We start from the raw sequence: 26,214 nt of genomic DNA on the forward strand, positions 1-26,214 counted from the left end.
TCATCTTCCTGCCTCTGTCTGGAAAAAAAAATTCAATGATTTAACTCAATTGCTTATCTCTCCATTCAAAAATTTATTTTGTATGTTTCTGTTTGTGCCTACAAGTATGTATGTGCACCATATGCATGCAGGAGACCTCATCGGCCAGAAGAGGGCGTTGGATCCCCTGGAACTGGATGTGATCCCTAGTGTGGATGCTGGGAACTGAACCCAGGTCCTCTGCAACAGTAGCCAATGCTCTTACATGCTGAGCCAGCTTTCCAGCCCCTGGTCTCTCTTTGTCCATAGATAGTTCTCAGTCTTTGTGATTTGCCCTTACCTTCCTTCACTGGCCTAAGCTTTGAAGAACAAAACTTTATGGTTCCCTCACCCCACGATGCAGACCTGAGAGCTAGACCAGACAGCAGATGCCAAGACATTTGTAGGTATTAGGTAAAGAGGCTAAGATCCCAATATCTAAGCCCAACTCTCGTATAGCCCTGGGGCACTGAACTGAGCTGACAGATCAACAAGTAAACTATAATAAAAATCCACATCTGCTTATTATTACAACTCCTTCTGTAAGAGATATATACTTATTGTCATAATGGGGCTGTATGATATGCTTCTTGGAACATATATGAGACAGATTTATACTCTTTAAAATATAGTGTTCATTTATAGGTTAGAACATTATGAGTGACAGTATACTAATATTCTTTCCAAGTATATGTATATATATATATGTGTGTGTGTATATATATATATCTCCTCCATATACCTGTCTTAATCATTAACTGTTTTCCAGAAAGAAAATGTATTATAGCGTTATAAATTTTATTTATAAGCCATGTACTTTGAACTGAACTACTAAATATACTTTTATAGCACATATATATTTAACTAATCATTTCCTCATAAAAGCAGTAAACCTTGGTGTTTAAAGACCCGATTTTTGGAAGCCAAGTATTTCCATCTGAATCTTAGCGTTTTTTCCCCTCTCAGCCATGTGACCTTCAGTAAGTTCCCTGCACTAGCTGTGGGCCTATTGTCTCCTGTGATGAGCTAACACGACAGACGGGGAATTAAGTAACTGTTAATATTATTGTTGTTTGACAGTGGGTTTTGAGTGTCTACTATGCACCAGGGATGCTGGCTTGAATGAGATGAGGCTGTCCCTACGTGCTCATGTATGTACTCATGTATCTGAACACTTGGTCCTCCCTTGTTCACAGCACTGTTCACTGTTTGGGGAGATCTAGGAGGTGTGGCCTTGCAGGAGGAAGTATGTTACCAGTATCTAGGACAGTAAATACTTGAGGTACTGGCCATCCAAAAGCAGACAGTCAACATTAACGAGATGGCTTCTCAACCAGAAGAAGACGTCACTGCTGCTGGGCAACCCCCACCTGGAGTCACAGGGTTCTATTCCTGGGCTGCACGGAATGCACTAGGTAAAGGCATGTGTGTATACAGATGTTTCTGAGTCGGGCACCAAGCAAGATGGCCTGAGATAGATCCCTGGGACCCACACTATGGAAGGAGACAACTGAGTCCAGCAAGTTGCCCTCTGAGTCCCATGTGCACACAGCATGGCAGGAATGCATCAGAAACAAAGCACAAAATAATAAATATATAATGACATCTTAAAGCATTAAAATGAATAAATGATGCCTTTAAGAATTATAGTTGTGGGACCTCCTAAAACTGAGAAGCTTTTGTAAAGCAAAGGACACTGTCATTAAGACAAAAAGGCATCCTACTGAACGGGAGATCTTCACCAACCCCGCATCAGACAAAGGTCTGATCTCCAAAATATATAAAGAACTCAAGAAACTAGACTTTAAAATTCTAACTAACCCAATTAAAAAATGGGGCACTGAACTGAACAGAGAATTCTCAACAGAAGAAGTCCAAATGGCCAAAAGACACTTAAGGTCATGTTCAATTTCCTTAGCGATCAGGGAAATGCAAATCAAAACAACTTTGAGATACCATCTTACACCTGTCAGAATGGCTAAAATCAAAAACACCAATGATAGCCTTTGCTGGAGAGGATGTGGAGTAAGGGGTACACTCATCCATTGCTTGTGGGAATGTAAACTTGTGCAACCATTTTGTAAATCAGTGTGACGGTTTCTCAGGAAATTCAGAATCAACCTACCTCAGGATCCAGCAATACCACTCCTGGGAATATACCCAAGAGATGCCCAATCATACTACAAAAGCATTTGTTCAACTATGTTCATAGCAGCATTATTTGTAATAGCCAGAACCTGGAAACAACCTAGATGCTCCTCAATGGAAGAATGGATAAAGAAAGTGTGGAATACATACGCAGTAAAAAACAATGACATCTTGAATTTTGCATGCAAATGGATGGAAATAGAAAATACTATCCTGAGTGAGATAACCCAGACCCAAAAAGATGAATTTGGTATGTACTCACTCATTTGTGGACTCTAGCCACAAACCAAGGTCATTAAGCCCATAGTCCACAAGCCCAGAGAAGTCAAATAACAAGGTGAACCCAAAAAAAACCATATACAGATCCTCCTGGAAATTGGAAGCAAACAAGATTGCAGGGCAAAAGCTGTGAGCATGGGGGTGGGGGTAGGGGTGGGGGTGAGTTTGGTGGAAGGGGAGAGGGGGAGAGAGAAGGGAGAAGGGAATGTCTGGCAAGAGCTTGGGGGAGTGGGAGTGGAGATGGAGGAAGGGCAGATATAGGAGCAGGGAAGAAGATGCCTACAGTAAGGGATCCATTTTAGGGTTGGCAAGAGACTTGGCTCTAGAGGGGATCCCAGGTGTCCACAGGATGTCTCCAGCTAGGTCCTTGGACAGCAGAGGAGAGGGGCCTGAACTGTCCTTGCCCCACTATCACGCTGATGATTATCTCGAATATCACCATAGAATCTTAGTCCGATGACAGATGGAGATAGAGACAGAGACCCTCATCAGAGCAACGGACTGAGCTTCCAAGGTCCAGTTGAAGAGCAGAAGGAGGGAGAAGAGGAACAAGGAAGTCAGGACAGCGAGGGGTTGGTCCACCAACTGAGGCAGTGTGCCTGTTCTAATGGGAGTTCACCAATCCAGCTGGACCGGGTCTGAATGAGCATGTGACCAACCCGGACTCTCTGATTGTGGCTGACAATGGGGGCTGACTGAAAAGCCATTGATAAAGGCACTGGGACTTGTTTTTATGGCATGTTCTGGCTTTTTGGGACCCTAGTCTATGTGGATGCACAGCTTCCTAGGCCTGGATGTAGGGGGGAGGGCCTTGAACTTCCCACAGGACAGGATTCCTGGCCCTCTCTCAAGCAGGGCAGGAGAGGAAGGAGGGAGTGTAGGGGAGTGGGAGGGAATTGGAAGGAGGGAAGGAAGTGTAAATAATTAAATGGAAAAATAAAAATTAAAAAAAATCATAGTTGTGAATTTTTAAAAAATATTTTAGTGAATTTATTTTTTAAAAAACTATTTTTCTCCTGCAATATTTTGCCCAGATATTTAAAAAAATACTTATTAATAATAATACTTATTATATATTTTTCATTGTATGTAATATTGTTATATTATTGTATAAAATAAATATTTATTAATATTTATTCATAAACTGAATACTAGACATCCAGAAAATGAAAGGATGGATAATTTAACAGCAGTGTAATAAGTCTTCAGTATAATAAAAAAAGACCTTATATGACAAATTAACACCCATCAATCTCAACCCAAAAGAAAGGGTCCTAAGTAATGAAGCACCCATCTCAAAAGTCAAGTATAGTGATAGCATCAGAAAGCTGAGCCAAACCAGGCATGGTGGCGCACACCTTTAATCCCAGCACCAAGAGGCACGGGCAGGTAGTTCTCTGAGTTCAAAGTCAGCCTGGTCTACAAAGTGAGTTCCACACCAGCCAGGACTACACAGAAAAGACTGTATCTAAAGGAGAAAAAAAAACAGAAAGAGAAAAAAACTAAGGCAATAAAATCGCACTGCTGATGTTCAACACTAATCTTCTAATGAAGTGCCTCACACTGTCTCCCTGCCAATAAAATAAAGCTCTAAAATTCCAAAGTGTGAGGCCGTCCTTCTCCAGGCTCTCGGAGCCAGACTCTGCCAGCTCACCCGGCTGGTTTTATGGAGCTGGGGTTGTTTTAATCTAATGAGCCAGAGCCCAACTAACACGGCTCCAGAAAATGGCAATTTCCACAACTTTCCGTGAAGAGGCAAAAGGAATAATTTATTGGCAAGGCTGAGGTTCTGCCAGGTTTTAAATAAGCCTTAGAGTTTCCTCACAATAAAGGCAGTGAAATTAGAAGCTATATGGGTAGAAGTGGAGCAGGGGAGAGGGTTCTAACAGAGCTGGCACAGACCAGCTGTGGCCCGAAGCAGAATGATCTGCCCGGACCCAAATCAAGCATCTCTTGCTTGCAGTGTGTTTTCTCTACTGGTAGATTGCCTGGAGAAAGGAAAGTCTACTTTGTCCACCGCTCAACCGTTCTTTAGCCAGTGGCATCATTCTAGACTTTGTCTCTGCTCCCCCACCCCCACCTACCCAGTCCTCTTACAATCACTTTCTTCCTTGACCCCCACCTACAGTGACTTTTTCATTACGCTACACATAACGGACATTCTCATCACAGCGCCTTCCAGGACGCCTGGACAACACACGATGTCAGTAAGCTTCACGTCTCCTTTCCTTTGTTCTTACAGTGAAACAAACCCTTCAGTCCCCGTCATCTTAGGCAGCTCCACTTGGTAACTAGATGCCACATTCGGGAAGGTTACCAAAAATGGGGGACTCAGGTGACAGCCTTTTTCTGTGTCCCAACATAGCTGTAACAAACACGAAAAGGAGCCTCGCACAAGCAATTCCTTTGAGAAGGAATTGTGCTGGGGTAAAGAACCAAAATTCAAATCATAATTGGCGCCAGATGCCGCGGACCTAACGTGTATTTAAACAGAAGTCATCTCCATCTCCGGTCCTGATTTATTGGGAAGGCACCAAAGAAGTGCTTCCCCAGGGCCCTTCCTCACTTAGCTCTGCATGCCTCTTGAGAGAGACAACAATCTTACCATTTCACATCCCTTCTCCAGCTGTAGAGCAGGGAAAGAAAAAAGAGAGAAGTCTGTAGGGGAAATGGCATTCCTTCGGAATCTGCATCCGTCTCCCTCAAAGTTGGGGACTTCATATTTCATCAGCCATGGTCCCCACTGCCCTGGCATCCTCCTCCCTCCATTCTAACCTGAAAGGAACTGATTTTGCCCCCAGCACGTGCCTGCTCCATCCCGCGGATGGCTGTACAAATGCCAGAACCCGCGAGGCAGCCCAGAGGATAGCTTTGTGCAAATCCACGTGGTTACCTCCCAGATCTGCGATCTAAATCCACATCCTTCGGCTGCTTTTCCGTCTGCCACCTAATTTCACAGACTCTCGCCCCTCCATCGGCTCCAGCCCCAAATGCAAAACTGGTACAAACCATCTCACTCTCTACACCGGGCCCTGGCATCACGGTTTCCCCAAGCCCGTGGGTGGGCTAACATCTCCTTTCCATACAGACAGGCAGACCTAATGAAGCTACAGATGCCCACTACACAGGTAGAGTAGCATGTGTGCTCTGTACGCCCAATCTCTACCTAATGACATCATGCACAGTAGGAAACAGTTACCACCTGCCTTAAACGTAAGTCAAAAATCAGAATGCCCCTTTTATAAGACTCCTCTGTAACCTTCCACACCAGAGCAACCTACAGCTGCAATCAGCAGTGGGCAAAACCTGGTAATTCATTGATTAGACCGAAAAAAAAAACAAAAAAGATGCTAAAAGTTATAAACTTCAGCTGGATGGTGGTAGCCCACGCCTTTAACCCCAGCACTCAGGAGGCAGAGGCAGGTGGATCTCTGTGAGTTCGAGGCCAGTCTCCTCTACAGAGCGAGTTTCAGGACAGCCAGGGCTCCACAAAGAAACCCTGTCTCAAAAAAACAAAACAAAACAAAATAAAAAATATATATATTAGAATGCCGGGCAATGGTGGCGCATGTCTTTAATCCCAGCACTCGGGAGGGAGGCAGAGGCAGGCGGATCTCTGTGAGTTTGAGACCAGCCTGGTCTACAGAGCTAGTTCCAGGACAGACTCCAAAGCCACAGAGAAACCCTGTCTCAAAAAACCAAATAAAATTATATATATATATATATATATATATATATATATATATATATATATATTAGAAATGTCAAAGCGACTATAAACTGCTCGCCATGCTTCAAGCAGGAATATTCTAGAACACGAGGAAAATAGTCTCGTCACTCCAGCAACCAGTAGGAGCACACTACTAAATTTCACAGAGTTAGTGCAGGCGCCTAGTTCTTAGTCACACTGTAATAACGAGAAATGTCTGTGGTTTTAATAAGACCATGTTTCAGCACCTTGAGGCAAAGCCGGCCCAGGTAATGGCCCCGCCTACTCAAAGAGAGCAGCTGGAGGGAGAGTGTAATCACAGAGCTGATTCCATTGCTGCGCCTCGATTCTTTGGCAGGCTGCAGTGCAGCGTGCCTGCCACCTGACAGGAATGAGGAATAAACAAACAGCAGTTCTGGGGATCTGCTGCCGTGGGAGGCACAGGTATTTCGAGCTATCAGATAAATATTCAAGTGATAAAAAGTTAACCGCTGATTGCCCCTCCCAGGAGGACTTTCAGGAATGATCTCAGAAGGCATTCTGAGAGACTGGTTATTGTAAGCTGAAGGATTGCTTCATGCTCAGGTCCTGGGAGAGTGCCCCCAACCTGTCCATCACAGCATCCATCACTGTCCCGCACACACTGTGGTCGCCATGGCCCCCGTATCTGCGGCCCTTGCACGTCCCACTTCCCATCCCAGCTCTGAGGCAGGCTGAGCTGTCAACATGTTCCCAAACGTATGTCAATTCCTTGACACTGTTTTCCAGTTTGACTGCGACTAGGGAGCATTCCTGCTTTGGAAGACGTGGTTTCCTTGCTTGGTTGGTACAGCTTGACAATTAATTCTCAGAAAATGACCTTTCTCAAGTGCTCATAGAGTCCCAAAGCTAAGTATCTCATCACTGTACCCGGCTCCACCCCGAGAGCTGTCTACAGATCAGGTACTAGCTGTCAACTATTTGAAAATCTCCAAAGTGCCATTCATGGAATTGAACCAAAGTTTTAATCCCATATGAGAGATAAAAAGCTGCATAAAGAGGAAAGGATCCAGGACTGAGCATAGCTGCAAATTCTGCAATCTTTTGACTAACAAAAGCCTTGTTAATCCGCATTTGAACCTGCCTAAGGCACATACAGCACACTCCAGTGCTCCTCGGCAAATTAAATCTGAGCATCACAAATCTGTCCTCTCTACATTACCCGGGGATGTAATGTCAGGGTAACAGTAACAATTGATCTTATAATTAGGAGGGGGGATCTCTTTATCACTTTAGATTCTATTTTACTACCACAGAAATTAAACGCTGGGGGCCGGGGGTACTTAATGGGCATTACTTAATTACACCTCTTTAAATGTAAAACCAATATCGCCACCTAGTGGCAACCAGTGTCCTAACTCACTGAGGATGTAAATGAAAAGACAATAAAAATTAAATACAAATTTTATAACTAAAGAGAAGCAAAGAGCTAAAAGAGTCTAACGCTTCAAACAAATGGGTCTGCTTCCAAGATTTAAAAGCTGAGACAAACATCAATGGGAACGTGGTCTCTAATATTGTATTTGGCATGCCAGTAGGTGTGGGGTGGTGGGGGGATACACACAAGAAAAGTAGAGGTGGGTCCTGCCTTACCCTGTATCTGAACAGAGGACAGAGAGACACCAGGACAAGAGGTACCATGAAGAGGCCTTGGCGGGATGCCAGTCAGACAGCAGGAACAAAGCATCTACAGATGAAAATCTCCATCGCACCGGACTGAAGGCACTAGCCTCAGCAAACACTGACAGCTGTTTTTTTCATTTATTCGGATGTATATGTGTGGTTTTCCTGCCTTGTATCTATGAATCACGTACATGTAGTGTCCACAGAGGCCAGAAGTAGGTGTCAGAACCTCCTGAGAACAGAGTTTCAGGTGGCTGTGAGCCTCCATGTGGGTGGGGAACCAGACCCAGGTCCTCTGGAAGAGCAGTCAGTGCTCTAACCACTGAGACATCTCTCCAGCTCCCAGCCATTCTTCTTGGGGGGAAAAAGGAGCCTTAAAAACACGAGTAAGCGAAACAAGCTTGTCCCTCCTAAAGGACTATTCCTCCAAGACTCCCCCCACCCCTTCTAGGACAGCCATACCATTCGCATTCAGAGACTAGAAGTTAAATGAAGGTTACTGGGGGCTGCAGGAGAGGGGAGCAGGAAGATGTTTAGAGTTCACAGTATTGGTTTTGTGGAATAAAGGGTCTCTGGAGATATACTGCCAACAGAAATATACTGAACTGTGCCCTTGGGACGTTCATTTGTGGGCTGGAGAGATGGCTCGGCCATTAAGTACATTGGCTGCTCTTGCAGAAGACCCGGGTTTGGTTCCCAGCACCCAAATGGGGGCTCACTACCATCTGTAACTCCAGTTTCCAGGGACCTGACACCCTTTTCTGGCCTCTTCATTGTGTGTAAGTGGTGCACAGGCAGACATGTAGACAAAATATTCATACACCTAAAATAAAGTAAATGAATCCTTTTACAATTGCTTTGAAAAGAAAAGAAACATTTATTACAACAAAAAGAACACAACTCAAAGAAGGGAATGAATCTGGGGAAGTCAGAGTAACCCAGAGAACCGCTTGGTTCTGAGTAATCAAAAGTTAATGTGATTCAACCTGTTCTCTGCTTTCAAAGTCTGTGGGAGTGAAAGATAACTAGGTAACAAGCAATAGCACACACTGGAAAGAATACAATGGGTTTGTACATGACACAGATGTGGGGCCAGCAAGGAGTGACTTACGCTGTGGGTCAGGCTGGTACAGAGAATCCAGGCATGGTGGCTCCTGCTCGTAATCACAGGATCACCATACCACCAATGTGTGCACATATGTGGATTATGTGCACGCTAGCACAGTCACCCTCTGAGGCCAGAAGATAGCATCAGATCCCCCTGAAGCTGGAGCTGTTTAAAAATGCTTGTTATTCAAGCAGGAGGACCTGACTTCGGGTCCACAGCACCCAAATAAAAGCTGGGCATGTATGGCAGGATGCATCTAAAACCCCAAGGCCAGGAAGAAGGCTAGGAATGAGTGGATTCTGAGGCTAAGGCAGTTAGTTTAGCCTTCTTGGGCCTATTGGATAAGTTCCAGGCCAGTGAGTGATTCTGTCTCAAAAAAGAAAGGAAAGAAGGGAGGGAAGGAGGGAGGAAGGGAGATTGGGAGGGAAGGAGAGAAGAAAGCAGGGTGGGAGGGAAGCTTGCTTAAGAACTGCACCAAGGTTGTCTACTGGCATACACACATGCACAGGCCCATATGTATATGCATGCACACACATACACACACATATACACACACCTACACATATGGACACATATACATACACATATATGATGTGGGATTCCCCTCTATATGGTATGAACATGTTTTATTACCCAATGGTAATAAATAAATAAATAAATAAGAAGCTGCTTTGGCTTATGGCAGGGCAAAATCTAACTAGGCAGGAAAACTAAATTGAATGCAGGGAGAAAGAAGGCAGAGTCAGACCAACTGCCCAAGAAGCAAGATGTGAGACAACAAACCATGAGCCTCGTGGTAAAATTTAAAATAATAGAAATGGGTTAATTTAAGATATAAGAGCTAGCTAGGAATACACTTGAGCCGTTGACCAAACAGTTGTAATTAATATAGTTTTGTGTGATTATTCAGGTCTGGGTGGCCAGGAAATGAAAGCACAGTCTCCATTTACATAATATATATAGACATACACATATTTACACACACCTATATATACAAACACATATATACATAATCATATACACACATATATACACACAAACATATACACACATGTATACACACCTATATGTACATACACATATAAACACAAACATATATGCACACATATGTACACACAAACATATATACATACATATACACATACACACTCACTCGCACACACACAGGAACTATTGAAGGTCACCACTGTTTTGCTGGAGCCACTCCCTCTCTTTGGAGGAGCTGGGAGTGAAGCTCAGCAGTAGAGCAGGTATGTGTCCCGTGTGCAGGAAGCTAACACTCAACTCCCAGAAACAAAACGAAACTACTGGAGACAAAAAGGGGCACACATTCTCTATTCCTAATCACAACTACTGGGTCTCGCTTTGGTGGGAACCTCAAGCCACCCTCTCCCAGAGCCTAGAATCAATGTTAAGTATCCAGTAACCAAGACCCCAAAGGAAACAGGCACAGCCACTCCCAAACAGCACTTCCATATATGTGTGTGTGTGTGTGTGTGTGTGTGTGTGTGTGTGTGTGTGTGTATGGTATAAAGGAGGAAATTTTACAATTCCTATTGCTTCCCATCAACAAATACCCAGAGGTCTCATCACCACTATGAGCCCAGTCCGAGGAGCACTGCCAAAGTGCCAAGGAGACTGCCGGATGCACATGTGTGCACATACACACATGCATCCACGTACACACACACACACATCAGGACATGAAGAGAAAGAACAAAAGGGTGGGGTGAACGTACAGAAGAGAAAATACAGAGTGAATTCAACCACCTAGGCTTGGCTGGCACAGACTAATGTTTGACAGCCACATGATTGACAAGAACCATAGCACCGTTTAAACAGAGAATGATCACATAAACACAGGAAACTGCTTCTATGAAGGGGAAGGTAAAGTGTGCCCGTGGTTCCCACGAGAGTAAGCGATCCAGTCTCGGTGTGTCTGAAGTCATCACTAACTACACAAGGTCTCACTGGGGGAGTTCATTCAGGCCATGGTTGCCTGAACCCAAGAGTGATCATTCAGGCCACTAGTGTCCCCTTCTCCCTGTGGTACCCTACACTGCATCTCAGCAGCTTCTCCAGTGCAGCAGAGTGGAGCAGAACACGATAAGAAGCAAGAGAGAGCACAGATGGGCAGACTTGAGGGCCAAGGCAACCATGCAGACAGAGGACTTGGAGGGGTGTGTGCGTGCGGGCATGCATGTGTGTTTCTGGGCTTCTTAAAGAAGAAAATGTCTGCCAGACATGTTGGTACCTGTTTTTAATCCCAGAGTCGGGAGGCAGAGGCGTGCAGATTTCTGTGAGTTCAAGACCAGCCTGATCTACATAACAAGTTCCAAGTCAGCCATGGCTACATAGTGAGACCCTGTCTCAAAGCAAGAAGAAGGAGAAAAGATAGAAGGAGGAAGAGAAGAAGGAAGAGAGGGAAATGGAGAAGGGAGAAGAAGGGGATGAGGTGGGAGATGGAGGAAGAAGGGAAGGAAGAAGGAGAGGAAGAGAAGGAAGTGGGAAAGGGACAAGGGAAAGAAGAGGAGAGAGAGAAAGAAGAAAGCGTCCAGAGACAGGACAGCAGACTTCCTTATCTTCAGTCTCGGCTCCCCAGGGTCAACTGTGGTTGAAAAATACATGAAAAATACCATACATAACTGTCAGCCTTAAAACTGTGTGATATTCTGATACATACAGTAAAATACTGTGCTGTCTCAATACCCTGCCAGACACCCATCAGGCATCCAGCACATCCTCACAGTTTATGCTCACCCCCTGGTGACAGTCAGTCACGTGATACAGAGCTGACTACTGTCATTCAAGTGCCCCCTGGTCCTCGTCCAAAGCATCGTCGGCAATGGGCTGAGAACATACTGTTCTAACCACCCTGCTTTTAGGTACTGCTAATCTCTTATTGTGCTTAGTTTATAAATTAATTTTACCTTAGGTAACAAAGGGGTGTGAGTGTGTATGTGTGTATTCTTGTGTGTGTGTGTGTGTGTGTGTGTGTGTGTGTGTGTGTGTGTAAAACATGGAAAATAGAATAATCTGGGTCCGTCTGTGGCTTCAGATATCCACTAGGAGGCTTGAACTGTGTCCTCATCAAACAAAGGAAATGACCTACAAGAAGGTAGAGTTTGTTCAAAACACCTACATTATTCAGAAGAACCTGAGATTCAGTTCACACTTCTTTTAAATGTCATTAAAATGGAGCTGCGTGTGTATATTTTTCTCTCCATAATCCTGGGGTATTACACTATAAATCAGATCAAAGGTTCAATTAATAGCATCCAATTAAAAACCACAGAGGAAGAGACTCATAGAGGGAGTGCTACAGTAAGATTAATGAAAATGTTATTTCAACATGAAAATTGCCTTAGAACTTATTGCCAAAAGTTTGCATGTTAATTATCTCTATTTCTTTAAAAAAAAAATGCTATTTCTTCCATGACAAAGCCATGGTAGTCCCATAGAATTACAGAACTCTTGTAATTAAGTATACACATACCATGAGAGAACATTTTCAGCAATATTCAACATGAAATTAGTACAATGAGTCCAAAGAGTTGTTCTCATCTAAATAAAATTGATTTTCTACAGATTTAGGAAAACATAACTATCTCAATGCATACATAATGACCCCTACATACCCCGGATCTTCTCTGCATACCTGTGTCAGATTTGCAGCCTGCTTTAAGATGCTCCTTTTCAGCTCTTCTGCTCTCTTGGCGTGAAAAGAATTACTTTGACTCTGGATGACAAACACAATTTCTTTTAAATCTAAAACAAACAAACAAAAAGTTCGCAAGTTATTTTTTTTTCAACCTTGATTAAAATGAACTTGAACGTAAGTGTAAGAGTGCAGTTTTAAAGCAAGCATACAAGCAATCAACTCTGATGGGAAAATTCTACACTTTTTAAATTTTTACCTGTAGAGGTGTTTTGCCTACATGTGTGTATGTGCACCATGTGCATGCATGCAGTGCCCATAGAGGCCAGAAGGGGGCATCAGATACCCTGAAACTGGAATTACAGCAGCTGTGAGCTGCCCCGTGGGTACTGGGAACTGAACCCAGGTCTTCTGCAAGGGCAGCCAGTGAGTCATTCCCCCAGTCCTGGAAATCTTTCATTTATATAACTCTAGAACCAAAATCTCCTCCGCTCTTAAAGCAACGTCCAAAACTTCCTTCCTAGAAGTGTCAAACAAACAAGCTCACTGCATTAGATGGAGCCTTGGGGAACAAACGACAACTCTGGATCTGCAAAACAAACCTGCCACACCACCCAGGGACCTTCCAATGGTCCCAACATAACCCTACACTGTGCTATGGCGTGAACTGTGTCCCCTCCAAAAGGCACGTTCTGAGTTCTAGACTTCACAAGACGATCCCATTTGGCGTTGGGTGTTCAAGAGTCATCAGGCCAAACTGAGGCTCCTTACCTGGTATGACTCTGTCCTTACAGAGAGGGGGAAGGGACACTCACACCGCAGGGGAAAGATGGTGTGAAAACACAGGCATGGTTATCTGTAAGCCAAGAAAGAACCACAGCCCTCGGGAGCCAACCACGCAGACAGCTTCACTGCGGATTTTAGCCTCCAAAATTCTGAGATAACAAAAGACGGACACAGGCAAATTTATAGAAAGCAGAAGTTTCCTTTGGCTCAAGTTTTGGTGGTCCCCACACATGCTCACATGGTCTTGATTTTGAGACCGCAACACGGCGTGTCGTGGAAGGGAATGCGGAGTGTGTGGTGCCCGTTGGGATTCAAATTTGGAATGTCCCTCCCAGGCTCATTCTGAAAGCTTGGGCCCACCTGCCACTGCTACTGTGAGAGGCTGTGGAACCTTCATGACCATGTGGAGCCTCCTGCAGAAGTAGGTTACTAGGGAGAGCCTTTGGCAGTTAACCCCATCCCTGGTTCCTGGCTCACACTCTGCTTCCAGATTGGCTGTGACCTGCACAGTCCCAGTACTACGGACTTCCCCACTGACTGAAACGCTCTGAAATCGGGAGCCCAGATAAACCTTCCCTCCTATAAGCCATCTCTGCCAGGGACTGTGGTCACAGGGGCACAAAACAACAAACACTGGGCCTATTTACCTCACTGAAGCCCAGGAAACAGAAAGCCAGGAAGAAGCCAGGATCCCAATGTCCCCTTCAAGGACCTTGCCCCAGTCACCTAGCTTCTCCCCTCTTCAATGTGTCACAATTCCAGGTGGTGCTGTGGGCTAGCGACCAAGCCTTCAACATACAGCTTTTGCGAGAACACGTCATATTTAAACTACAGCAACCTTGGCAAACTAATAAGCAATATGCAAGAATGTTCCAGGCGGCCTTTTACTGTGGTACTTAAAAGTGGCGGTCTACATCCCGTGAGGTCACAAGGATTTTCAAATAATCAAGGCAATAATCCCTACCCTCATTCGCAAGGCACCTAGCCAAGATTGGGTGCTATCTCCAGGAAACCAGCCATGACCATCCCACAGAATCGGGCTGGTAGCAAGCAGCGCACAAGAGTGCACAGCGCATGGTACACGGCACGCTGAGCACGGTGCACGCACGGCACACGCACGGCACGCTGACGGCACACGCCACGCTGACGGCAGGACTTGCCTCAGTACGCTCAGCTTTACAACAGTGAGCAGGGAGCAAGCCTCCAACTATCTCCGGAAAACCCCCAAAACCAATGGGGCTGCTCAGGTCATGTGTCGCAGAGGCGGATAAGACCGCCTCAGATTCTGAACTTACAATGAAATAAACAGAGTCGAAACAACAGTGCCAGGGTACGACGAGATGTCACTTGTGGCCTTCAGCCTGGTTTATGGCAAATCGACATGAGGGCCTTCCTCCCACCAGAAGCCTCCATCTTCGACATTTCAGCTCAAGGATGCTAATTGGACTTTAATTGTATTCTATTATGTTTTATTGTTCCATTTGGTTCTGGAGTTCCATTCATTTATTTGTCTAAATAGTCACGCAACTGATAGTTCCACAGTGAGCCATCTAGGGCCTAAAAATAACCAGAAATGCTCTTTGGCTAAATAAAACTCAATAAAAATTTTAAAAGGAAATTCTGGGCAACCTACTGAATATGGCCAACCTCATTTCCCGGTCGGTATGAACGGGAATGGTCCACGGATATACTCTATTTTAAGCTGGTTTCCTGGCTCCATACACTGAGCACGGAGTAGGGCTTAAGGGGCATTTCCCATCTCAGGCAAACACTACCTGTGAGCGGCTCCCCCTGAAACATTGATATAAACCAGTGCTTCTCAACCTCCCTGAGGCCGCGACCCTTAGTCCATGCTGTGCTGAGTCCCAACCATAAAATTACCTCTTTGCCACTTTATAATTATAATTTGCTGCTGTTGTGAATTGCAATGTAATTATCTAACATGAAGGGTATCTGCTATGAGATCCTTGTGAAAGGGTCATTTGCCCCTGAGGGATCGCGACCCACAGGTTGAGAATCACTGATAGAAACCAACATAGCAAAGCCAAGTTGTAAAGGTGGCTTTTGTTAAACATGAAATAGAAGCTAGAGATGGCTCAGCGGTTAAGAGCACTTATTACTCTTGCACAGCTAGGGTTTAGTTCTCAGCACCCACACAGAAGCTCAAAAATATCTGTAACTCTAGTTGTGAGGGATTTGGCCCCAGAACATACATGGTAAACAAATATAGAGGCAGGCAAAACATTCATTAACATAAAATAAATACTTTAAAAATACTAAAACAGGAAATGGAATAAATAAGCTTAGGGGATTGATATGCTTTCAAATTTTAACTAAATTGAAGATGTCTTCTTCTTCTCTTTTTGTTTTTGTTGTTGTTTTTCAAGACAAAGTTTCTCTGTAGCTGTGGTGCCTATCCTGGAACTAGCTCTTGTAGACCAGGCTTGCCTTAAACTCAGAGCTCCACCTGCCTCTGCCTCCCAAGTGCTGGGATTAAAAGAGTATGCCATCACTTCCTGTAAAGATGTATTTTTCTTAGTGACCCAGAATCCTACCCTTTTAGTCACCCTTAAGAAAGCACATGGAAAGAAAAAAAATGGAAGCAACCAGACTATTCACCAGCAATATAAATAAATCAGAATACTATACAGCAATAAAAATTGATTAGCATGGTTTAAATTAACTACGACTAATTAATTAAAACAGTAGCTAAGACAACATGTCTAAATCAAGATACTCTAGATAAATCTCATGGGTAGAATGCTGTAATACTGACAAGACACAAAAAGAGAAGGAAAAAAACTGTATAAATCAGTAATTTACAAAACATAAGCAGAAATATCCATTGAGTAGATAATATTGCTCTGATTTATTCTGTTACTGTGATAAACACCATGACTAAAGACAGCCTACAGAGGAAAGGGTTGATTTGGTTACAGACCAGCGTCCAGGGAAGCCAAGGCAGGAATTCAAGGCAGGAGCCTGAAGCAGGAACTGATGAAGAGACCACGGAGGGATGCTGCTTAGTGGCTTGCTCTCCCTGGCTTGCTCAAGCTGGTTTCTTATACAGTCCAGATCCACCTGCCTAAGTATGGCACTGCCCACAGTGGGCAAGGCATTTCTCCATTAGTTAGTAGTCAAGAAAAAGCCCTGCAGATGTGCCCATGAGCCCAGCTGATGAAGGCAATTCTTCAACTGATGTTTATTCTCTCTAGACATCTCTAGTTTGTGCAAAGTTTACAATAAAAACTACCCAGTATTGTGGAGGCCCAAAAATATGAGCCTATGTCCACCTTGTCTGAAGGTCAAAGAGTTTGGGGTTGTTCAAAATTGTTGACACCAACCAGGGCTACATACACATCCTGACCCAGGACGTGGTCACTTGGTTCTTCTGACATTCAGATGGCACACACAGGGAGATCCACTCCACCCTGACAGACGGTCAGGATACGTGTACTTCTGCTCCTTCTTTTGTTAACAGGAAGTTTAACCTGGCTGCCTTCAGTGTCTAGTGTGGCTTCACTGCCTAAACAACAGAATGCTAATGACTTGATGTCTCAAAGTGTTGAACTAATTAACTGTTCGAGCTGTCCTTTGTATCATGTTAAAGAAGTCTTTTGTTGCCCTCTTCCCCCTTTGGTACAGGAGTATAAAAGTGTAAGGAAAATTAAACACAGGCAACTTGGGTATTCACTGGAATGCCCTCCCAATACTATCCTATGTTTCTGTCTTATTATTTTTACTCACATTTTCATATTCTTTACTAATTTTTCTGATCCCCATACCCCTACCCTGGCAAGTGATATTTTGTCAAGGCTGGTCCCCAACACAGTATACACACTATGCATATGTCCCTTAAAAGTGTCAAAGCTTCCATGAGCAATAAACATAACTCGTGATATGGACTCTCAGTAATGTTTTACTTCTTAACCTGGGCTGTGGATACACAGGCGTTCTTTGCGTTAACCCTTATAGCATCTCCTAAATCCAGATCATTTCCTGATGAACTCTTTATTGCAGGAATCCACCTGTCAAAAGGCTAATCCTCTGCTCACCATAGCAAGCAAGACCTGCTGCCTCTGCTGGTGCAGCAAAGCTCCCATTGATCTTCTCACTAAGACAACAGATCCTCAATGCAGGGAAGAGACTACTGGAGGAAAACAAAAGTAAACTCTTCCCCTCTCAGGCATCTTCATCGTGTTAATCATGTTCGCCCCTTGCTTCTTCACATAGCTGGGATCATACTGGCCCTTCCTTGTCTGTGCACTACAATCATGTAGGCTACACACTCCATCTGCAGACATCGTCAGTAACCTGCTCAGAGGCAGTGTGGACGCATCAGAGCCCAGTCCAGTGCCAGGACCTGGGAACACCGAACTGGACAGAGAGTCAGAGGCGACCATGGGGTGATGTGGGAACAGGGCAGGCAGTGGGGCTGCTCACAGAGGATCTGCTGGATTTTTTTGGAAGGGCTGCAGCTTTCAACACTAGATCACGGTATACCCCTGTATACAGTAGTCGAGGAAGAAGTGGGGTTACCCTAGAGCCCACAGTCAACCGTATCTCTGTAGCTTCCCCATAGAAGAAACATTCTGTAAAAAGACATATAGTGCCCAGATGCTTAGACTATGGACTAACTGCCTTCAAAGTGTAAATGGTACTAGGAGTCAAATAAAACCTGAGGCATCATGGCCTTTCCACAGAGGGGACTATAGGAACTGTCCTGGGGACAGGATCCGTTTGGTGGAGTTATCTGGGTCTGGGTGGTAGAGCTGAGGGAGAATACTGAATGGCAGATTATTGACGTGCTCCTTGGTTCCAACACACTCCAGAGATCTAGTTTTCGGCAGCAAAGAGTGCACAGGGCTGACAAACCTCTCTTAAAGGCTGGCCGTGCCTACTACGACAAGTACAAGGCCAAGAGGAACTTCTGGCCACAAGTACGGGATGTGGCCATGAATCCTGTGGTGCAGCCCTCAGAGGTGTGAACTGCCAGCACATTGGCAAACCCTCCACTCTCCATAGAGATAGCCCTGCTGGGGGCAAAGTGGGTCTTGTTGCTGCTGGCCAGACTAGATGACAATACGGAACCAAAACTGTACGGGAGAAGGGGAACTAAAGCTCAGGAGCTAATAAAGTATGGCCTCTGGCTAATAAAAAAAAATCTTTCTTAGTGATGATTCAGAGGATTAAGGGTGGGCTGAGCAAGTACAGGGCTTGAGTCTGGATCCCCAGAACCCACTTAAAAACGAGACTCATTAGGCAGAGACAGAAAAGCCTGGGGCAAGATAGACAAGTAGGCTTGCCAAATCGGTGGAGCTACCAGTTCAGGGAGAAACCCTGTTCCAGTGCATAAAAAGGAGAGCAAATGAGAAAGACACGAGATGGCCTCCATCCCTTGCACACACACATCCATGTGCATACACACGTGCACCCATACACATGCAAATATACATATGCACACTCGCCATACCACACGGATGTAAAAGGAACAAAAGTTCATCACTTACCTATGTCACGCTTCCTTGATAGACTACTCTGCTCCGAATCCTGTGTTTAAAATGAAAGAGGCAAAGATGAATTCCATCATTCAACTGAACTAGCAACACAGTGAATAAAGATGAATAATATGGATTAACACGTGGTGACCAGACTTGAGGATGGAGCTAAATGCTTCCCTATAGTAAGGAGGCTAGGTCGAAAGGGGGCAAAGCAGGAACCATGAGCGCCTGCATTGCTCTAGAATCTGCAACAAGGTTGTGCCTTTGATTGCTTTCTCTTTATTTTATGTGTGAGTGCTTGCACGTAGGTATGTGCACCATGTGTGTGCAGTACCCACTGTGCCCAGCAGAGGGCATGAGATCCCCTAGAATTGAATTACAGATGTTCACGACCTACCATGCAAGTGCTGAGAATCAAAGCCAGATTCTCTGCAAGAGCAGCCAGTGCTCTTAGCCCCTGAGCCATCTCTCCAGCATGAGTTGTGTCCTTTGCATGTGATTTTAGGCAAGTCATTTATTTGGATTAAAAAACTTATTCCTCCTGTATAAAATTACATTTTGTGAAAAGTTGATTCTAAAGACCTTGTCAACTCTAAAATGCTTTATGAATACCAGACGTAGTCCAGATGCTGGAAGGACTCGCCTCAGGATGGAAAGGGCTCCCAGCTATTATCTTTTTTTTTTAATGGGTGCTGAGAATTGAACCCAGGTCTTCTGGAAGAGCAGCCAGTGCTCTTAGCCCCTGAGCCATCTCTCCAGCCCCCCAGCTATCATCTTTATCTGTGAAGCTCAGACATCATGTATGGAGGCTGGAATGAGAATGGTCATCATAGGCTCACATATTTGAAAGCTTGGCCCCCAGTTGGTGGAACTGCTGGGAAGATCACGAGAGGTGGCCTTGTTGGAAGAGGTGTGTCACTGTGGATGACCTTGCAGGTTTCAAAAATCCTTCCTATGTCTCTCTGACTTGTGCTTGTGGAACAGATGTGAACTCATAGCTACTGCTCCACCACGACGCCAGCCTGACTGCTGCTATGCTCGCCACCACGATGGTCACAGACTCTGGACCGTGAGCCCCAAATAAAATGCTTTCCTTCATAAGATGCCTTGATCATGGTGTTTTGTCATCACATAGAGAAGTATCTAAGACACAATGTCATAAAGAATGTTAATACATGGGGCTGGAGATGACTCAGTGGTTAGGCACACTGGTTCTTCTTCCAGAAGACCCAGGTTCAATTCCCAGCACCCACATGGCAGCTCACAGCTGTCTGTAACGCCAGCTCACACAGACATACTTCCAGGCAAAATACCAATGCACAATGAATTAAAATGTCATCTTTAAAAGACCATTAACATGTCTTTCTTGTCTGAGAAGCACCCCTAAGGTCCCCAAAGAGCCTTGGAGGGCAGATGGCAACTGCTACAGCTTGAACATGTCTCTCAAAATGTGTTGAAAATGACATCCCAAGCCAGGCGTGGTGGCACACAAACTTCAGACCCAGCACTAGGGAGGCAGAGGCAGACAGATCTCTGAATTCAAAGATAGCCTAGTCTATGGAGTGAGTCCCAGGACTGCTAGGGCTATACAGAGAAACCCTATCTCAGGGAGGAGAAAAAGAAAAGAAAGAAAAGAAAAGGCCATCCCTGAGTCTAGAGAGGTGATTCACTTATTAAGAGAATATAATATTCTTGCAGAGGACCCAGGTTCAGTTTCCAGTACCCACATGGCAGCTCACAACCATCTGTTCAGTCCAGTTTCAAGGGACTTGATGTCCTCTTCTGGACATCATGGGCACTGCCACCACACACCACACATACATACAGACAACATTCATACACATGAATGAAAGAAGGAAAGAAAGAAAGAGAGAGGAAGGGAGGAAGGGAAGGGAAGGGGAGGGGAGGGAAGGGAAGGGAGGAAATATCATCCCCAACTCCACAATGTTGAGGTGCAACCCTCACGAGGTAACAGATGCACCGGGCTATTGGGGCAGTGAGTTCACTATCAAGCATGGATCTATTATAAATCCAAGTCCAGCCCTCTCTTTCTGTCTGGCACATCCGCCATGCCCTTCTGCTTTCTGCTCCAGAATGATCCCGTACAAAAGGCCTCCACTCTTATACCTTGGACTCCCAGACTCTAGAACTATAGGAAATAAATGCCAGTTATTTATAAAGCACCCACCCAGTCTCAGGCATTTTGTTACAGTAACATGCAGTCACTAGAACTCTTGGGCACAAAAGGGCGCCTCAGGGCTGGTGAGCCCCACCACACAGATCCAGACACAGGCACAGAGATAACTTGATTCAGAGTCTGGGTAACTCACTGGAGACTCACGGCTTCTCTGGCAATTCGTTGGGTCAACAGCTCAACCTGCCACCTCCAAGACCTTCCCTTCAGACGAGGACAATGTTTTCTTCCTAAGCGCTCGTTTTTCATTTCTGGTAGCTCTACACTATAATTACAGCAATTAGCCACCACCAATAGCCTTCGATTTTCCTACGGGCTGAAATAAAAAACACAGTTGTGAGCCTTTACCAACAAAGCTCAGACAAAGCCACAAGAGGAAGGTCCTCAAAGGATGCCAAAGGGTCCGTGAGACGAGGCAGTGACAGAGCTGAAGGCAGGGCTGTGACTTGATGGGTTGCATCTTATGAAACTGTCCTTGCCCCTAGAGCAGAAAGGCCGCTTGAGTAGAGACTATGCCACCGCTGGACACTGCTCTGTTGGTCCCTGGGACAAACAACCATTAAATCCTGATGAAGCAATTAACTTTGGAAGAAACCTCTAAGACTGGAAAGCTTGACTCCTCCTCTGAAGGTGTTCTTTCAAGCCGGGTCAGCACGCCAAGCTGGCCTGCGCAGACATTAAGAGGCTGCACCTGATCAGGGGACCCGCCCACAGTGCAGCTGTGCCGGGCACAAGGCCACCAATGGGTCCCACCAGGGCTGCTCCCTGTCCCCTACCTAAGGTACCTGAGGTACCTGATCCTTCTCCTTAAGCCACCAAACCAGCTGCTGTGTGGTTCATGGGAAAACAGAACATTTAGATGAAGAAACATCAGAGATGATTACAGCCAATGTTCCCCTCTTCCAAATGAGACAACCATTCCTCTCAGGACACAAAAAGGAACTTCCCAGGGTTCAATAATCCTTGGCCATGAACCCGGGATGTAGGTCTGGGTCTTCTTAGTCCTTTCTTCCCCGCAGCACCAGCCTGCAGGTCTTCAGAAAAACAATCAATACAACACACATTTATGCATAACTGGAATCACCTCCCACACAGGGAAAGATGAAAACCAGCCAGACCCAGGGCCTCCAGTCAGCGTCATTTCAACAGCCCTGGACACCTGCTGCACTTGCAACCACGCATCTTCGCGACATCAAAGAAGACCGACCCGGATCACGGATCCTCTTATTTGGTATTAAGCCCTGTAGCTCAGACTGGCTGACACAAAGCTAGGGAAATGATTAGCTTTCTCAAACAACCCAACTGGTAAACTGTAAAAAATAAAATGCCCAAGGAACCAACACAGTCCTGAGTAATTTCCCCTTTGAGAAAGAAAACTGGGCTAAATGAAGGAACGACAGAACACTGAAAACCCTGCCTTCCGCTTTTCCGAGGAGGAAGGCTCAGGGCTTGTTTATGATCTCTGATGCTACAGGTTTCTGCCACTATTCTTAGTAATCAAAAACATGCTGCTGTGAAGGTTGCACACCGACCACCAGACAAGAAAGAGACCTGTTATTAGCGCATCTATCCCCAACTCAGACATGCCGACAAGACCAAGTCGGCCTTTCTACCTGGGCTCCATTGTCTTATGCCACAGAGGTTTGAACAGTGACAATTCAAATTTGCAATGCTTAGTTTGCAAATTTTTCACATAGGAGAGGCTCAGCAGTGAAGAGCCCTGGGTGCTCTTGCAGAGGACCTGACTTTAGTTCCCAGCACCCACACGGCAGCTCCCAATCATCTGTAATTCCAGGGTATCGGACACCCTCCTCTGGCCTCTACGGGCACCTGCACACATGTGGTGAAAATACATACATATAGGCAAAACATTCATACACATAAAAATAAAATTTAAAAATCATCTTAACATTTTTAAGTATGCATAATTTCTAAATTCATTAAACAAAATTCTAATTCTCTGCTAATAACCGTTGCGCAGCACATTAAACTCTTTAGGAGCAGGCCTCAATCCTGCCCAACACACACATTATAATTAAAATGGAGTACAGGCTGAAAATACAGACTTTAGAACATTTAACTTGGACTTCTAATAATCCTATGTCCTTGGTAAAATCACATAATTTCTTTCAGGCTGAATTTCCTCTGTTTAACTGGGAATATTTTTTTTTTTTTTGCTTAGCAATACCAGCGCCACTGAGAAGATCAAATTAAATAAAATGTGTTCAACTGCTTTTATTAGGCCTAAAGAGTCCTAACGTGATAAGAAATGATTAGCATCATTTCCCCTTTGGAGGGATCCCAGGGCACAGTTAGATAATGCTCTGTTGATCAAAGAAATATTCTATTCAAAAGACTTTACACCAATTGTAGAGTAAAATGTCGGCTCAATGGAGCCCTAATTACCATGGCAAAATGAGTCGCAGTTTTTAAACACTGTTCTTGCTCACCTGTTAAACTAAGCCCAGGCAAAGCTCAAGTGGAGATATATATATATATGAAATTCTCCAACATCATCAGTGATCAAAAATGGAGGTGGCTCAGAGATTTTGGAAAAGTATGACCTACTCTGCCCAGCCCCCGGGCTTGGTTTCGGGTTCTGAGTGTCCAAGGAACCCAGCAGCCTGGACACCTGTGGAGCCCTTCATCCTGTCCTCAGGATGTTCCCCACAAGGCTCCATCTTCAAGGCAACAGTGATCAGGTTTTGCCCTCTCCCCAAGAATCCTTCCACAGACTGGAAGATGAAGCCAAGGGGAGGATAGTCGGAGACTGGGGCAAAACAAAGCTACCCAGGTAGGGCTTCTCAGAGATCTATCTCTGTATCAAAAACCCTTTGTCCTAAAATGGTTGGAACTATTAAATCATACTTTTCAGAACAAATCTGGGGCTGAGGACACGACTCAGTGGGCAAAAGCACAAGCATGGGGCTTACAGAGCACAGATGGCCAGAGACCAGAAAAGCTGGGGGTGCAGCATGGAGAGGAAAAGATAAACCATCCCCAGGGCAAGCTGACTAGCCAGACTCGCTGAAACAGTAAGAGACCCTGCCTCGGTACAAACGGTGGAGAGTCATGGAGGAACACACGCACACACGTACACACATACATGTGAGCATTCATACAACACACATGCGCCCCCACACAACAAAAACAATCAAATTTATTCACAGGTTGTTAGGGCATCGAAATTCATATTGATAGCCAGAGAGATGGCTCCGTTGGTAAAGCACTAGTCACCCAAGCGTGAGGACCTGAGTTCAAATCTCCAGAAGCTATCTACAAATCCAGGTGTAGGGATGTGTGCCTGTAACCTTAGAGCTGCCAGGGGGCAGAAACAGAAGGACGGCTGGGGCTTGCCGGCTGCCCACCAGGCCCCAGGTTCAGAGAGAGACCCTGCCTCCAAGGAATAAGGTGGGGGGTGACAGCGCAGGACACCTGATGTCCTCTGCTGGCTTCCTCATGCATATACGGGGAATACATCCAAACACACACACACACACACACACACACAGGCTGAGCCTGAGGAACAACAGACAAAGCTCACCTCTGCCTTCACACTCACAACACTTACACAAGTACCCCCACACAAGCATACACATACAGAAACAGAAACAGATATTGAACAATTGCTCATACAACAGCAAAAAATAAAGTTAACTGTTAAGGACAAAATCTTTACACTTCTCATTAAATCTAAAAGAATGTCAGGAGAGTGGTCAGACTGTACCTGGGAAGGCGTGGCCTTTTCTTTTATCTCCTCAGACACCACGGCAAAAGCTAGGAGGGAAAAGAGAAACATGGTTCCATTAAGATTAGCAATCTGGGTTCATTCGCACACTTAATAATTCTGCTGAAAATAGGGGGGAGGAATATTCTAACGAGACACATTTGCTCATTTTTAAACAGCCGTATCACTACAAACAAGGATCCCAGGTTTTCTCTATCTTAGACCTGAAATTACTATCTCTGTAAAGTTAATGAGATCGGGTTACCAAGCAAAGAAGAAAAAAACAGAGTAATTAAAACCTTTACAAACAACCAAAAAATGTAGAAAGATATCTCCTTAAACTCTTGATTTAGATACCTTCTTAACATGGAAAAAAATCCTGAGAATGCAGGGGTTGGTGGTATGAATTCCTACCTCCATCTTCCCTGCCAAAGCAACAGAACTATCTTTGGGGTGCATTTGTTGTTCGGGGCTTCAGGGTTAGAATCGCAGATGCTGCTGTTGACAAGCCAGAGGGAGAAGACGCGGATCCTACTGAAATTCTAGGGCGGGAGACTGAAGGAATGAGAAATCACCCTCCATTCAGAACGACGGAACGTTTCAGTTCAAGTCATAAATAGGCAAAGATCTCCTTAGAGGCACACTTAGGCTGAGCATTAAAAATAATAACAACGACAATGCAAGACAGCACTGAAAATATGAAGCAAAATGCTAAAGACAACGTGTCAGGAAGGGCAAGGGACATAAGCACTAACTGCACAATGAGTTTCTCCGAAGGAGTTAAAGGAGAACAGCATTGCAGGCTGGGGACTCGGGTCCTCCAGGCAGCATTCCCAGAGGAAGTGGGCACTGCACCAGGGCAGGCACATGGCATAGAGTGTTCTAGGACACCAAGACAATAATGACGTTTAAGAAGCATCATGGGAGGGTCCTTGGAGAATGCCACTGACAAGCAGGAAACAACCCAACCATTCGGGTCTCCCCCCACTACATCCCCACCCCCGTCTAGCCCGTCCCCTCCCCCAGTACACCCCCAGACATCCACTGCCTCACATCACCCATTAACATTTGCCCATAAGAAGTCCTCTACAACTTGTCCACACTAAAAAGTAAATGACTACCACGGTTTCATCGTTTCCATTTCCAGAATGACATTTCAAACGGCAGGGTTGAAACTGAAGCGCGAGCCAAAGGAACCTCGGGATGTGGAATTTAGATAAGAGCAAACAGCGAACGAGGTCCCGCGACTACCTAGACGGTACACCCGCCTCAGTCCTCCCCACTCGGCCCGCCCATTCATTAGAGAACTCGGCACCAGCTGGAAATACGTATTTGGGGACCACTACTAAAAGACTCTTATTACAAGCTTCACACACAGAAATATAATTTTATTGGCTAACTAGGATGCGAACAGCACACTGAGG

At 45.0% G+C, this 26,214-nt stretch overlaps 1 protein-coding gene across 1 annotated transcript in view; it reads right to left on the reverse strand.

The window, feature by feature from the left end:
* Positions 1-26,214, reverse strand: part of B3glct (beta 3-glucosyltransferase) — an 85,456-nt gene that overhangs the window by 43,531 nt on the left and 15,711 nt on the right. Inside the window, exons 2-4 of the mRNA XM_075971647.1 lie at positions 24,791-24,840; positions 18,879-18,918; positions 12,583-12,692 (exon numbers count right to left, since the gene is read on the reverse strand). Coding sequence (XP_075827762.1) covers positions 12,583-12,692; positions 18,879-18,918; positions 24,791-24,840 — 200 coding nt within the window. The remainder of the gene's footprint in view (positions 1-12,582; positions 12,693-18,878; positions 18,919-24,790; positions 24,841-26,214) is intronic.

The sequence above is a fragment of the Microtus pennsylvanicus genome, chromosome 1 (genome assembly GCF_037038515.1).
Source record: "Microtus pennsylvanicus isolate mMicPen1 chromosome 1, mMicPen1.hap1, whole genome shotgun sequence".
NCBI classification, from domain to species: domain Eukaryota; kingdom Metazoa; phylum Chordata; class Mammalia; order Rodentia; family Cricetidae; genus Microtus; species Microtus pennsylvanicus.